General features: G+C 46.8%; 1 protein-coding gene across 1 annotated transcript; it reads right to left on the reverse strand.

The window, feature by feature from the left end:
* Positions 1-1,952: 1,952 nt before the first annotated feature.
* ERRFI1 (ERBB receptor feedback inhibitor 1) lies at positions 1,953-15,979 on the reverse strand. The gene is made up of 4 exons (XM_075550631.1): positions 15,839-15,979; positions 4,838-5,043; positions 4,657-4,730; positions 1,953-3,816 (listed from the first exon to the last, which is right to left on the reverse strand). The coding sequence occupies exons 2-4, from the start codon at positions 4,957-4,959 to the stop codon at positions 2,627-2,629; spliced, it is 1,386 nt and encodes a 461-aa protein (XP_075406746.1). The 5' UTR covers positions 4,960-5,043; positions 15,839-15,979; the 3' UTR covers positions 1,953-2,626.
* Positions 15,980-16,434: the final 455 nt, after the last annotated feature.

A 16,434-nucleotide genomic window follows, 5' to 3' on the forward strand; every position in this document is an offset into this window, starting at 1 on the left:
AGGAAGGCCCTTCGTGAGAGGGAGTGACACCTTGGTTGTGTCCATGGGCACAGGCTCCTCAGAACCCTGAGAGAGGGTCACTATGAGCCAATGGACTTGATGGCATGCGTTACATTTGGTAAGAGCCGGAGGTGTGTGTGTCGATTTCTCCAAGACTTAGAATGTGGTTGATATTCAGATGTGGGTTAAATCAATTTCCCAAGCCCAATTTCTTCATCTGGAAAACGCTGGAAATGCTGCCCACTTCACAGGACGGGTTTATATGCAGTCGTCTCACACTATACCGCAGGTGTGACCATCCTGCTCCGAGGGACTCCCAGGTCTTCTATCCTGCAGGGCTGCCGACTCAGAACCCTTCCAGATCACAGAACCACCTGCTCGCCAACATAATCAGGAAGCGGTAGGGCTGGCCTTTCAACCCTGGTCAGTCTGATTTGGGGGACTTCCCTTATCTAGTGTGCCAGGCACCAGACAGCGCAGGGGCCTAAGTCAGGTTTCGCAGAGCTGCAAGCACCCCACCCTCAGAAAAGTCCAGAGCACGACAGGGCAGCAGGACAGAGGGAGGTGAAAAGCACAGAGGGAAATCCATCCCCCCGCGGCCCCCCCCCCGCGGGCTTCTAGAAGCACATCTGGTTTGCTGAGGACTTGCCATCTATGAAAGAGGCCGGACAGGCTGGGCTTCTTTGGTGGTCTCCCATAGGGCCCACACTAAAACGGACCCTAAAACTCAAATTGAGTCAGATCAAGTCCATATAGCACGACTATTTCTTCCATTAGTCTCCTCCCAGTGGACCCTCCTCCCCAGTTTATAACTGTTTCAAGAGCAACCCATCAGAAAGCTTTATTCCAGCTCTTTCATCAAGGTAAATACAAACAGCGACACCCCCCCTCTTTTTTTTTTTTTTTACTGTACCGGCTTTAAATGATTTACCAATCAACCACTTAATTGACTCAGTGTTTTAGGGTGTGACAGTCAATTTCATGTTATCTAAAAATGGGAATATGTCCAATGACTCCAGACATCTTATAAGCACGTGTAGCCAAGAAACAACTTTACCGGTGTCATAAATAAGTACTGTAACTTTATTAAAATGAAAAGACAATATTCAAAATAATGCACACAATGAATAAAATCCTTTGTCCAATACTGTACACACAATGCAGAAATCAGTGCATTTTTTCTAAAGCATGTTTTAACCTTCATTTAGTTCATACTAAAATATAATAAGCTTGAAATAGCTCAAATGATCATTCAGCAGTTTAAACTGTAAACAGCCTGTTGAACTGTGAAGAGAACATTGTAGCAATGTGTCTCCCTGTGCGAGCACCTCTCTGCTGTGCTTCTCTGTAGGAGACAAACACATCAAAGCACATGGGAATAGGAACAAAAGCTAGGTGTCCCACTGACTCAAGGGCAGCCGGGAGGGGAGGCAGCAGCCGGGAGAGTGTCAAAGGCAGGAAGATGCCGATGTGACCTCTGGTACGGAAGACACACTGTGCTATTGGTCAGAAGTGTTTTACTCAAAAAGCAAACAATCCCCAGGAAATACTGACTAGGAACCAGCAACACAAGGCCAGCTTGTGTTGTGTTTGTTTATTAATACAGTCTAAAAAACAAACAAACAAAAAACACAAAGAAACTCCACAACATACACTCCCACACAAAAACTCTCAAATCACTGAGCTAATTGCTTCATTACTGCTTCCATCTGCCCCCCTCTCCACATGGGCAACTAGCCTGCCTTTCCCGGTGAGTCTAGCGAACCCCACCATCTCTCTAAGGCACAAGTGTTAACGGGCCATTTTCGTGGTGAGAAAAAGCAGGAGTTTAAAGGAGGGGTAAAAAACCAAAATTCACTAATTCCATTTGCAGTTTTCAAACGGTGAGATCTGTAAAATGGTAATGTGGTTTGCCAAATAAACTGCTACTCCCCCCCACCCGCCCTGCCCCAACCCATCAACCCAACCCAACCAAGCCTGCTAGTATTGGACCTTGGGGGTGATTAAAACTAACAATGGAAAAAGAACCCTCAAAACTAAGTAGGCACAGTCCTGGTAAAGAATGGTCACCCTGCCACCTATGGAAAGGACTGTGTGGCAAAGAAATAAAAAAAGTAACACATAACAGGCCCAAAAATCCAGAAATCTTCAAACACACCAAACCCAATTAAAAAAAAATGATTCTGATCTAAACCACACTGTATTTTCTTCCATTTGCTCAATTTTCAGGCTATCAAGAGTCATTTATCCAGCTTGAGTTTTAATTTTTCTGAATATATATTACTCTAAGGTGTAACTAACTTGGTTAAGCTGCAACTATGGCCTATGGCTGTACCAGTTTATATATACAGGTATATAATGCACACATACATAAAAGTTTCCCTAGCCCTCCCTCCCTGACATCACATCTTAAATCAGAGACTTGAAAAGACCTTTCTCCAATTAATAGCACAATCGGGGATTCTCAGCCTAGTAACAGCACCTTCCCACCTGCTCACGACCTTTCTCTCAGAGACAGTGCTCAGCAGCTCTGCCATCGAGCTTTCGCCCGGAACCTCCGTCCACTGGAATGTTAGTTGAGAACCACTTGCTCCTGTGTACCCTCGGCTACCTTGTGACCCTGCGTCTAAGGGGAGACCACGTAGGATAAGTGTTTGCGCTTCACATGGCCACCTACATCCGCTTTGGGGTTTGAGTCCACTCTCATTGTGCTCGAAGCGCTGCTGCAGCCGGCGGAGGAGGGCGCACCGTGGATCCGGGCGCTTGTATTCGCTTCTTCCACTTCCCTAAAAAACTTTTCATATTTGTCCAGGTACGGTGGCTTCTCAGGTAGCAGGTAATAATGTGTTGAACTAACTTTCTTCCCATTTTCAATAATGGGCAGGATGCAAGGAACCTTATTGGAAGATCCTTCACTGTGCTGTCTCTGCAGAGCTTTGTAGCTGACATACTTGGGGTCCGGAGCAAAGCTCTGGGTGGGGGGCATGACCCCATTGAGGTAAGACGGAAGGCTTTTAGGACTTGGCGTGCGGGAGTTACTCCGTGACAAAGGCTCTCTCGGTGGCACTTTGGGGGGCCTGTCTTCATCACTGTAGGTGCTAGATGTAACTTCTGCCGACCACCTTCTGTAATCTGGCTTTACTGGCCTGGGAGGTATGGGGACCCTGGGGGGAACCTCGGGCTTGTCCTCGTCAGAGTTGGGAGAAGCTCTGTGTAAGTAGCCCGATATCCTTATGGCTGGCTTGTTAAAAGATCCAGCTGGTCCCGAATGAGATCTTCTTAGTCTCCGGTGGCTTTGAGGTGGAAGGGGATTTGAATTCTGGACACATTCATTTTGGTCGGGTATATGGCTGAGATCCTCTGCTGAAACGGTTGGGGTTTCAAAATATGCATAATTGATCTGCCCACAGCCCCTAAAGCTCCGCCTGCCGGGGCCACCATATTTTAAGCCAGCAAGTGTTGAGTTTCCTAAAAGCAGTTCTGTATCGGAGCTGGTTAGGAATTCAACCTCACAGTCTGCCTCATCCGGAGCGGGGTCTTCAGAGTTTGGCAGTGGGGGAAGGGGCCTGGAACCCCGCTCACAGAGACCGCCACAGGGGAAGAAGGAAGGGGAGTTTCTGATCGGGGTATGTGGGGGAGTCGAGGCACAAACTCCGTTTACTGAAAGCTTCTTAAAGCCACACGCCACCTGCTCCTCTTCTTGTGGTCCCAAGTGTTCACTCGGAGGGATGAGAAGACGAGGCAAGCTGGACTTGGGGGATGGCCCATTTGCTGCAAAGTGGTGTCCATTCATCGGAGCAGATTTTGAAGCGTGCCCTGGAACGCATAAGGGATGTTAGGGAAAGTTCGACACCGGAGTGAGGGGCGGTCAGCCACCTGTGCGCTTTAGCGCTCTGCCTCAATTGCCAGTGGAAGACGTGACTGGTCATCCCTGAGAACACCCGTGCGACAACCACGGGTGTAATTAGAGCCCCGAAGGTGGTGAATGCACATGATTTGGTTCAAAGACCCAGTTATCTCTTCTATCTCCTGGCCATGTGCAGGGTGCACACCCACACATGTCAGGCAACCTTGTGACGGGTGCAAAGTTCACAGAAGATGAACACCACCATATAATTTATATGAATACCATACCACGCCAGCCATTTAAGAGACGTGACAATACACAGCACCGATGAGGTAGGACCAGGTCCTCACTGCCGGTACCGTGACAAGGCTGCAAGTAGATGGACTCAAGTGCCGTCCATATGCTTCCCACGGCCTTTATGAACACGTACACTGTGCTCACCTGGCACTTTCAAACCGGCATCTCCTGTTCCTAAGACAGACTAATATTTTTGTCGAAGGTCTGTAAAAATTAAAGCCTGCATCATAGCTGGAATTGGAACTTTTGAGTCTTGATTTCAAAAGATCACACTAAACAAATCATCCTAGTCAGGAATCAGTGACTCGGGCAAAGATGGTGGGGTACAGCAGTTTGTGGAAAACATGGGTATCTGCCGAATCTGTTGCCACTAGGGGTCAGACTACTGTTGGAAATGGTTCAGGATGTTTTCTCATGAAAAAAAAAATGAATGCTGCAGGACATGCAAATACGAGGGGCAGGCTTCCTCTTCAAGTGGCTAGCTAGCTGGCTCGGATGTTCAGAATACATACCAAGAGGTGTTAGGTGCTCCTGCGTGGAATTCAGGTTGTAGGCCATGGTTAGCGGATCAATGGTTAAAAAATGACTGCAAGGGAAAACATCTTGGTCACACACACGCAGCCATCGTCAATCCATCTCATTTAAACAGCACAAGTTTCCCCCGACTATACCACCATTATCTTGCAGACATACTTTTCAAACTCACTGTGACTGCCCCAGCAGGTCTTCAGCGTGCCCATGGCTTGGCCATTATGTAGAAATCCGGTTTTGATTGGGGTTCTAATCTCCTGAGCAGCAACTCCTGCTACTGACATCGTGCTTTACACCAGGACGACTCCAGATGTGTTTCGCTCAAGGACCTTCAGTCCACCAATCGTTTTCATAGCCTAGAAAGGGAGCTGGGAGAGAATCAAGGAAACAATTCAGAGACACCTCCGCTACACCCATGCGATTAAGCTGAGTGACCGCAGAACTGAGCAGAGCAGACGTGCTTCCTGGGGTTTCTCAGACGGCAAATCTTTACAGGAACACATAGCCTCATCTTTGTCCCACAGAGCAGCTGGTGGGTTTGAACCACTGACCTTGCGGTTTAGCAGCTCAATGCTTATCCCACAGCACCACCAGGGCTCCTTATACCTCTGCCAAGCTAGTCTAAATGACCGCATAAACAGCTTTAATAAGCACTTAATACTAATACATAAATACTTTAAGGGCACGTTCAATGGGAAAACACCCTTGCAGACTTGCACTTAATTCTTACATTATGCAATGCTTACTTCTCATAAGGGTACTTAAACGTAGACACTAATCATAATTTTTTTGGAGACACTAGTGCACAACCTCAGAGGTTTCAGCAAAGTGAAAAGCAGCCTTCTCGCGGAGCCTGACAGTTGCACAGCAAACCGTGTTCCCTCGCCGAAGCACACAAGCCTTTCCGAACCTCCCAAACCACCTTCTAGTGTGGGGTTGTGCTGGGCACGCAGCACAAGGGAAACTTATTTTTTCCCATGCGACAAAAAGAGTAATTTCATAAAGAATTGCGCTTTCTACTGCAAGACTGATATTCGTTAAAACCCAACCCTGAAATGAAATGAGAAACGATGGGACTGGCACCTGATTCCAGAGCAAAGCCCAGCACTATGTGGACGCTGTGTTTCAGAGCTGGCCCGGGGAGACAGCCTCGCCAGCTATTACTTGTTACAGAGAGAGATGGATGCACATGAAGACACTCATTTCCATTATCCTGTAAAAATCAAGTCTGCCAGCTTACCAGCCTCAGCAGAAGCCAGGCCTTCCTCCCTCCCTCCCCTTTAAAAGACAAACTTAAAGGTACATTCTTTACATGCTCCTCTGGGAAATGCCTGGTATTTGTGTCTTGCCTGGTTGCAAGGCATGGATTGCAAAGGCTATTTCTCTCTCTCTCTCTCTCTCTAAATCTACTATTTCCTACACGTTAGGGCTCCCCACCCCGCCTCTAAGCCCTACCATGGTGCTGGGCTGCAATCTGCTTGGTGGGCAGTTCACAACCACTAAGGGCCACACTAGGCTTTCCACTCCTGGCAGTCGGGATCGGCTCAGCAACCCACGGGGGTGTGGACCCATAGCAGTGAGTCTGGTTTTTGTTGTTTTTTTTAATTAATTAGCATCAGTGACCTTAGAATAAGGTAATCTATCCCAGATTGTGAATAGATCTGCTTATAGCAAGTACAGCTTTTTAACTTTCTTTCTTCACCGCCTAGGACATGCTAAGCCAGCTCTCCGTATAAGGCTGACTCCCTTTCAGGGGAGCTATACATATGCACCCTGTCATATAACACTTTCCCATCCTCTCGATAAACTAGTATTTGCACACCCAGACACCATGCTGAGGATGGGTACAAAAATGAGTAAGACTTGTCTGCTCCTCTAGAAGGGCCAAGAGATTACTTCTGTTGTCGTTAATTGCTCAACAACTCCCAAATCTATTGTGTACAAATCTGTCACCTCCTATTGACTGGGAGCTCTGAGCAGAGGCGATGTCCTAATCACCTCTTAATCACCAGTGCCTGGCACAGTGGTAGGTGCTCAGCAAGTGAATGTTTGTTGAGTGAACGATTGTATAATACTGTCTAATTATTATTATCACCCATATAAACAGAGTGCCTATAATGTGCACAGCACAGGCTTTCTTTAGCTGAGGATCTAAAACATGCCCAGTGTATATTATGCACTTTTCTATGTGAAAAGGAGAGGCCCCAATGGGATCCTCTGCTTTGGACTCTCCCAAAGTCAGCTGCTTTGATACGGGCTGGGATGTGACACAGAGATCTGAAAATACGACATGAAGTAATCAGGCACTCTTTTTCTAGTGCCTTGGATATATATGATTAAGAAAAAAATTCCATCATTTAAGACATTGAAATTATTAGGAGATGGTTTTGAGAGGGGGGAGGTTGGTTCCAGTTAAGTATTAAAATAAAGCAAATGTTTCTTCATGTGTTATTTGCTGAACCTAAATCAAGTAAAGCTGGAAGAAATTTTACAAAACTTTTTTTTTTTTAATTGCAGACCCTTCCTTTGTGTACGTAGCCCAGTAGTTTATCGTGCTTTTTCTAAACATTCTACAAGCACTGGCAAGACATGGGGAAAGTCTGGGGTCAGTCAGAAATGAAAGGCAAGAAAGGAAGAAGAATATGGTATTTAAGTCGTTTGAAAGCACACGTTTGAAGATCCCTCATCCAGATTACAGGAAAATGCTGTGGAGGGGGATGGGGGGAGAGTGGTTCTGGAGGCCCAACCCCCACCTGCCTGCAAGCCAACAAGTACTACTAGTAATTACTGTGTGTCAGCCTAATGCCATCTAAATCTTAGCTTTCAACAGAATGATTGTGTAACGATTGCCTCTTCTGAAACTGCCTTGCAATTCTAAACGCACATCTCAATGGGCACTTAAATTATTTATATGTTCTAGCAAAAGTAATTTTAAATCATTGTTTCTATCACCTACTTGTTAGCTTTCTTAAGAAAAAAAAATTTTTTTAGTATAAAAAGAATTGTGTTCACTAAGCCAGCTCACTTCTGACCACAATAGTGTCTTTGTGTATTCATAGAAGGTGACCTGCCTCTACATTTCAATGGGGAATTGTGAATGGGCCATGTTATGAAACTGTCCCAACTTCCGACTTGCTTGCTTGGGAGAAGTGAGAGCAATATAATTGCATGTTCTCTTCTGGAAAATAACTCCAAACTGTAGACTCAAAGGGGGCAATGTGCCATGGGTTTGGAAGCAAACACGAAAAAAGAAAGATGTGCTCTGCAGATTGTAAGCTGTGGGTGCACCATGCCGCCACCTGAAACTCTCCTCCTCCTCTACCCAAACCCACTCACAGTCAATACCCAGACTCCTGGGAGAAAAAGGCACCTAGCCATGAAACCCTGAGCCGTGCTCCATCAAGGTGAACTCATGCTGCAGCGCTTCCAGTCAGATCTGTCCCCTTACAAATGTAAAACCAGTTCAGCCTTACAATTATCTGGAGACAGGACAGTGCTCTGCCATTAAGGGCAAAACTATGAAAGCTAGTGTTCACCCAGGCAGACTAGTTTGGGCCAGGAGCCACATAACCCTGGGCACTATCACTCTTCTAGAATCCATGAATAGGAATCCTTAGCTTTTTCAGTGAGTGCAATTGAATACCAACCCCAGATAGGACCCACCTTTTCCTGTGAGCATCAATTGGCTTTGTTTTGTTTTTTCATTTGAGGGGGTTAAAAAAAGAAAAGGAGCCCTAAATGATTTGTTTCTTGAGGTTATTCTGTCATGTTTCCTAGAACCCGCCTCAGTTTTAACCCATTTGTACAGCTTCAACGACATGCAGACAGCTCCAGCATCGGCGGCTCTAGCCCAGGCTCAAGCCTCACCTTTGCATTACTATTGTCTGCAGATTATCTTTCCACTTGGATGGCCTCCTGGCATCTCCAACTCTACATGCCAAACGCCTCCTTCCTATTTACTTCCCGAGTGCCCCCCCTACACACACACACACACACACCCACACACACCCCTAAGACTGTTCGCTTGTCTACAAGGATCTCACTGCTTCTAGAAAGGGTCTTTTTTTACATTGGGATTAATACATATATAAATCATTCCATAGGTCAATCACATCCAGTGGAATGGTACATTGGCTACCACAATCAGTTTCCAAACATTCTTTTTCTATTTGGATCCTTTGACGTCGTTACAAAGGGTCATTTTTAACCCAAGTCACAGCCGGTGTGCATCCAGGTACCAAGTTCCACAGCCCGTTCCTACAGGTTCAAGTCTACTTTTCCTCCATTCCATGTGGTGCCATTATGACTGGGTTCTGAAAATAGCCCAGCCCATCCCACACACCAGGTTGAGACCAATAGTTTTAAAGCGCAGGTTCTTCAAAGGCTCCCACAGAAAGGAAACGCTCCTCAGTCCGCATCTAAGACTTCTAAAACACGGCCTGTCTTTGTCTAGTTCTTCCCCTAGGATCTGATAGAATTGAACTTATCCTTGAAGCGTTAAAGTTGAAGGCCGGCCTCTTCTACAGCTGCTCCAGAAAAACCAGAGTCCTGCCTTCTTACTTCCCTGTCATCCTCCAAATCTTCTACGGGCAGTTTGACTTTCCTTTCTGCCTGCAGATCTTGACATCTTTAATTCCTAATAAATTATTTGTTACATGCATATTGAGAAAACACCCTCCTGGTTTTATACTCCACATAGTGATTACTAGGGGGAAACGGATCAACTACTTCACATGTTCTGGATGATTTGCTTGCACAATAATAATGTAGCAAGTTTAGGATACCTAACGTGAAAGAAATGTTTCCAAAGTCCGAAGTGGACAGCTTGTAAACGTAAAAAACTTGGAAGTTAAAATGGTTAACAATGTAACCTTCTAAATTGGTTTTGGTTACCGTATTATTTATTTGAAGCCAATGGGCAGTGCTTTCTGAAGACCGTGAATTTTATCGTACTCACTATTCATCCTGGATTACAGTGCACCTACAGTGTTTTTAACTGCTAAATTTAAGCCACTTTCTTAAAAAAAAAAGTTACACCAAAAATCACATTGCACATTCTCTGTTGAGGTGAAATCATATGCCTTTAGCTTAAGGTCAGTCTTTTTGAAACTTTAAAAACTAGGCTGCCTTAAGACAGTAACCTAGATATGCTTACCTTGCCACCAGATCTCATTAATAAATCTCAGTAGCAATTCACAAGAGGGGGAGGGGCACATTTTTGTCATACAACTCATCCAGTTCTGCCCAGTGCTTCCTTATTTAAGAGTGTGATGTAATTTCCTTCTTTCAGTCTAGTTCTAGAACCTGATTTCTGTTTATTCAGAGTGATAAATGGTCTTTTCAGCTGCATTTAACAACTACCTCTATAACTATTGTCACCCCCAGAGAGATCAAAGGAGAACTACATTTAGAGCCAAAATTGATTTAAAAAAAAAAAAAAGCAAACTCCCTTGGGAGACAGGCAAATTCTATGAGTTCTGAAACCCCCAGCATTCCAGTGTATGCAGAGCTACCATCCTTTAGAAAGGTCACTGAAACAATGTCACCTTCGGGAAAGTAGAAAACACAAAACCAGCACCAACCCTACCACTTTTATTTTGATGAGTGTCTGTCTAAAGCACACTAGCAGTCCACCTTTATGGTTAAAGGAACTTTCGGCTTGGCTGTTTTATAGAATGCGATCTGAGAAAGCGTGCTGATTTCATGTTAATCTAATGCAGGGGCTTCAAGAAGCCTGTAGGACAGTCCCATGCCAGTGTCGGTGCTCAGGATGGCTCCTGCCTTGTAGAACTGGATTTTGTTTACAAAAAACAAAAGGGAAATTTGCATCATTTCTTCAAAAACAAAGGCCAGAATTCAGGATTTTTCTTGGATTTCACTTTAATTGGCCGAGATGTGAGGATATGGTAGGGTAGGAAGTGGGAGGCTAATTGAGAAAATTTCTGCTCCTTGTAACCTGCCATGGGAAAGTGCCAGCGGCCTCCAAATGAAAAGACTAGATGACATTTAAATTTTAAGTAATGAGCCCCCGATAATGATTTATTAAAATAAAAAGTAAAAATGTCAGTAAAGATACTTCTGCATGGACTTGAGCTACAGCTGTTTCGGTAAAGAATGAAATAGAGCGCACTGTGGTGAGGGTGAACACTGTGTAGCACTTGGAGCTCTGTTCCTCAGAGACTCCTCAACGCGCATAATAGGCCACTTGTACAGCGAAGATTGAGGCAACAAGGACAATAATTTATCTAAGCAGAGTGGGGGAAGAGAGCGCTAAAGGCCGAAAGTCTCTCTCCAGATGGTCAGAAACCAAAGGTAAATGGCAAAATTTCTTGACATTTTGAATGTTTTTGAAAGCTTACATATTTTAAGACATAGCAAGCTAAAGACAAAAGTACTTGTTTAAATACCAGAGTGGTCACCAGCTGCCCCCCTGTTCACAGGATCGGCTACGCTGTCAGCAGAACAGCAACCCAGGGACCTGTTCTTCTGTCTTTTGTACTTCTCATGGAGAATTCTAAAATCAGCCACACACACAATGAAAACCACTCTGATACAGTTGAACTCTATAATTCTAATGTATTTTATTCTAATCTTAATGATGAGACAAGTGGCGTAGGATGGGCAATGAGTTTTGAAAACTTCAAATTAACTTAATATGTATTCTAAGTCACCTGATGGCTGACCCTAAGTAAACTCAGTGCCACCGAGTCAATTCCAACTATCATGAACCTATAGAACAGAGTAGTTGTCCTTGTGCGGTTGAGACTAGAACTGTATGGGAGCAGAAAGCCTTGTCTTTTTTCCCACTGGCTGACTCTAGATGATGATAATACAAAACCAATAATTAAAGAACCCTGCTGGCAGAAAGGGTCATGTATTTGGCTGCTGATACAAAGCCAGTGAGGGGAAAGGCCTGGCAACCAGCTTCCTGAAAGTTTACATCAAAGAAGCCCCTAGAGGGCAGATAGGCACTCCCACCTGTCGGGTGGCAAGCGCTTCATGTGTATTAACTTGTAGCTCTGGTGGTGCTGTGGGCGTAGTACTCGGCTGCTGACCACAAGAGTAGCAGTTCAAATCCATCAGCCACTTCCCAGGAGAAAGATGCAGCTGCCTGCTCTTGGGCTCACTGCTCGTCCTCTCATTTCCTTTGGCAGCACTTGAGTTTCAGAGGGTTATTTGCTCATGTCCACCAGCTCATGAGTGGAGAGACCAGGACAAAACTAGGGAGTGTGGCCTTGAAGTCCAGTTTCCCCTACCACACCACACCCCACCCCACCCCACTCTCTCCTTTGAGCACATGGGAGGACTCTTGAACCTGGTGGGCTAACACTTGACTGAACACAACACGCAACTTTTAAAGAGAGCGCACATTTACTTTATTTATTGGGGAGAAGTTGGGAGTGAAATTTCTTCGGCAACTTTTACTTAGCCTAAGAAAGTCCCCGTTTTCCTTTAACTCCCTCAATTTCTCCTGTAAACGGTATTAATTGTAGTTTTGGCCTATGGATCCCCTGGAAAGGGTTAGGCACTAATTTGACATTCTGTGACCACTTCAAACACTGCAATCTTTATTGGCACACCGAAACCCCACCACAATAGAACCCGTTACAACATGGGCACATGATATAACACAGGTCTGCCTTTACTCGTAAAACAGGGGTTACTACATATACCCAACGGGCCTCCTTTTAATGGAGTCCAACTGCACGGATCCCAGGGTGGCAGTATAATCAGGCTCTATTGTAAAATCCAGAATTTAATAATAGAACGCCTTATATTTGTAAAGCACGCTGCAAATTACAAAGCACTTTCTTACACATTATCTCACTTGATCCTCACAACATCCCTGTGAAGAGAGGCAGGGATTAGCATCTCCAGTTTGCAGAGGAAATGAAGTGAGGGCAAAGGCACTCCCCACAGAAGCGGCATCTGCCCCGCCCCCCACATCACCACCTATCCTTCCCCAGGGTCTTCATTTCTTCTTCATTTCTTCTCCTAGCACCCACCCTTGCTTGGAAGCGGGGGAAGAAGAGCAAAGGCTAGCTAGGTGACATGCTCCAGCCCCGAATGCTTCCCAGTGGCAGGGTCAGGAACAGGGACCGGAGGTCATATTCTTACAGGGCAAGGATTAACTGATTTCTTTTCACAAATATTTATCAAGTGCTTATTCTGAACTAGATAGTAGGTTAGGTGGGGGGGGGGACAAAGACAGCAAAGAAGACAAGTTAAAGCTGTTGTGATAGCTTCCAAGGACATGCGCAGTGTACATTAATAGGATAGGAGCTAAGAGAAGAACTTATTTCCATAGGTGGTTGGAAGGCCCTGAGGAGACCTTTTCAACTGAAATTGAGGATGAAAAGGCGGCAGCCCAAAGAAGTTAGGAGACGCTCATTCCATGTGCACATATGTCTGTGTATACTTTAAACAATCGAGTAACTGACAAGTTTTGTACTCTCTGGTTGTCTGGTGAGAGCATCTGGACGTCTTTAAATGATCCTTACCTCTCTCCTGTTTTCTTGGTTAAACTATATGGTTTTGCGGAATCATGGAGCTTTTGAGTGGAAAGACCCTAATGTGAAGTGGCCAGGGTCTCCTGGTTGAAAGATCATGACTCCCAGAACACGGTGACTTACTTGATGTCTTTTAATAATATTGTCCATGTGCGATAAAGAAGGTCAACAAAGATGCCAAGGCTCATCTCTCTTCTCTTCCTAAACTCTGAATCCCCTTAGCTTAAAGTGAAGTCTCCCTTATAAATTACATGCAAGACCCTGAAACTTACCCATTTTATCTACCCTAACAAAGACTGTGTGTGCACTCTGTGAATAAAGCCAGACTACGACAATAGCATTGTGTTTATCCAGGGAGGTATTCATTAGCTCTTATAAAGCATGGCCAAACACTGGCACGAAAAGATGCTACATGAATCCTGATGACAAGGTACCGATTCAAATGCACTCCAACTCTGAGGAACAGAGTTGGTGCTCTAGCAGAGGGAGCCCATGACATTCAAATTCCTGGAATTACCCCTGGCACCACCTTTCCCTCCTCTGCTTACCTTCCTAAAGCAACCTGATGGTATGTAGACAATCAGGTCAGTTTCAAGCATGTTAGAGTGTACCTATAATTTAGGTGACTTGCTTTTCAAAGCTGCCATTAGTATTAGCAGAAAGGAAGTATTGTCTGGTTTGGCTTCTGAGTAGCAGCAGTGAAGAGTTTTTTCACACAAAAACTAAAGCCTGTAGTAGAACTAGATCTCATAGTAGAACTAGATCTCACCAAGAGTGATCACTGACTACTTTGAATCAGAAGCGGGGGAAAAAACAATTCATTACACGCGTAAATCCGCCTGACTAAAAATGTAAAAAATATATCTATGGATTTGCTTTCCCATTTTTACAAGTGACTGGTCCAATCTTGCAAAGTCTAAAAGTATAAAATGCTTTCCTGCAATTATTTATCAACCGGAAGACAGAAGCTGTACCAGCCAGAGTTCCTGCCGTAAAGTTTACAATCCAATTTTGTTATAAAGTAGCAGTCCACAGGACACATGGCTGAAAAATAAAATGACTGCATTAAGTGAGGGTGTGTGACAAAAGTACTTTAATTCCCTTGAATAATTAGGTCATAACTGGAAAAGAGCTTGGTTAAGCACGCACTGGTGACCAGCAGAGGGTGAGAGAACAAGCAGCAGACCCCCTGCAAGATTAACTGACAGTCCCGGGCTGCAACCACGGCGCGGGACGGGGCACTGCTCCATTCTGCTGTGCACAGGGCTGCTCGGCTGCAATCTGACAATAATCAGTCACAGGCAGCATGTTATCAAGTAACTGGCTTCGTTTATGGTGGTTCTAGCAAAATGTGGCCATTCGCCGAATTACTTAAGCCTTTAAAATATATTGTCATTGCAGATATTTAAGAAATATCAATAGCCACAAGAATAGTTATGATGAACTTAGATGTCCCCATATCCTCAACAAACTTTGACCCCTTGCGTCCTTGGAACAGATTTTAAAGCTCAAAACTCAGCAGAACACTTGTTCTCCAGTAGGAGAGGGGGTGAAGAAAAAGGCATTTTAACCTCACCTTTCTTCACCCCTGACAGTTGCCTAGAAACCAGTCCTGCCCTACCTGTGTTGCAGGTGTACCTAAAGTCACCAACACATCTCTTTTAAAGCGACAGTCTCTATTCTGACTGCACTTAAGTTTATGACTAACAATCTATTCATATTTTTATCAGGCAAGAGGCTGGTTTCTTTCAAGCAATGATGAAATCCTAATAAAGACTTAGCAAGCACCGATACAGCACCAATCATGGTTAAAGAGTCATCTAATTTGTACAAAGCTGTGATATACATATAAATATATACACGAGAAGTACCCAATAAACGTTCGCGTTCTCAGTACATCCCTCGGCAGTCCCATTCCTTTCCAACCAGTACTGAGAGCGTCCGAAAAACGAATCGTTTCCCTCACGGGGGAAGAAAAGGGTAGGGAGCTACTCGGATGAATTAAAAAATACTGACTCGGAATGGAGCGACCACGGTGGCCGCAGACGCAGCAGAGGAACTGGGCAGTGACTACCTTATCAGAACTGGTCCCAACCGCAGCTCCCCAGAGCGTCCAGGGCAGGGTTTAGGGGACAGAAGGTGTGAAAAAGCTAGCACGGCAATAGCTTAAACAAAAAAAAAAAAACCCCACCTAAAAACACAAAAAGAAAAGGGCTGGGGGGTGGGGGGAGGACAACACAAAGCTGGCCATCGGGGATCCCGGGGTCGCCCCCCAGCCCCGCTGTCCCTCCTCTGCAGGCCGGTCTGGGGAGCCCGGTGCACGGCCCCGGCGGGGCAGGAACCCCGCGGCGACCACGGCAGGCGGGAGGGAAGCGGGCAGACGCCGGGCGCTGGCCTGCACCAAGGCCGGGGTCGCCGCGGGGCCCGGCCCCGAAAGCAGCGCCGGCAGCGCGGGCCAGCCCCTTCCTCCCTCGCTCGGTCCGTCCGTCCGCTCCCGACGAGCCCCGGCGGCGCGCACCTCAGCCCGCAGGCCCGCTCTCGCCCCGGGGGCCGCTCGGCGGCGCCCAGCTCCAGGCGCCCGCCGCCGGGGCTCCGAGCCGGCGCAGCGCGGCGCCGCCCTCCCCGCCCCCTCCCGGCCCGCCAGGCCCCTTACCCCGGCGGAGCGCGGCAGCCCCGCGGCGCCCTGCCGCGCATGTCCGTCCCAGCTGGCTCAGCGCCGCGGGCTCGGGGGCCCGGACACCGCGCAGGCGCCTCACCGCCCACCTCAGCCCGTCTCCCGCTGCTGGATACCGCCTCGCACTCGGCCGCCGTCGCCGCGCCGCCGCCCCCCTTATATAGCCTGTGGGCGGAGCCGTGACGTCGCCGCGCACCGCCTCTCCTCCCCCGCGCAGCCAATCCCGAGCTCGAGCCGATTAAAGTGGCGATGGTAAGATCAAGACGTCTGCCGGGGCCCACGAGGACGTGGTGCGGGTCCTGCGGGGGCCGCTCGCGAGCCGCGCTTTCCTGGAGGGCGGTTGAGCCTCTGGGCGTAGGGAGGTGTCTGTCCAGCCGGGGGGGGGGGGGGGGGGCCACCCGTCTGGACAGTTTTCCTCAGAAGGTTGCAACCAGCTCTAACCCACTTCGCACGGAATCTCCCCTCGTTTCCAGCCCCGGGGAAGACTTTTCGGTACTTTCCCCTGTGCACGGGGGCCACCGCGGCTCGCGAAGCTGGGGGCATCCTGGACAAAGAGCGTAACGCTCTCGCGGCCC

This window comes from Tenrec ecaudatus, chromosome 1 (genome assembly GCF_050624435.1).
Source record: "Tenrec ecaudatus isolate mTenEca1 chromosome 1, mTenEca1.hap1, whole genome shotgun sequence".
NCBI classification, from domain to species: domain Eukaryota; kingdom Metazoa; phylum Chordata; class Mammalia; order Afrosoricida; family Tenrecidae; genus Tenrec; species Tenrec ecaudatus.

Excerpts from the sequence above, each read along its gene's own strand:
- ERRFI1 (XM_075550631.1), bottom strand. The coding sequence starts at position 4,959 with ATGTCAGTAGCAGGAGTTGCTGCTCAGGAGATTAGAACCCCAATCAAA. Across the intron at positions 4,731-4,837 it reads AGTCACAGTGAGTTTGAAAA|TCATTTTTTAACCATTGATC; the intron begins GTATGTCTGCAA and ends TTTCCCTTGCAG. Across the intron at positions 3,817-4,656 it reads GGAGCACCTAACACCTCTTG|GGCACGCTTCAAAATCTGCT; the intron begins GTATGTATTCTG and ends TATGCGTTCCAG.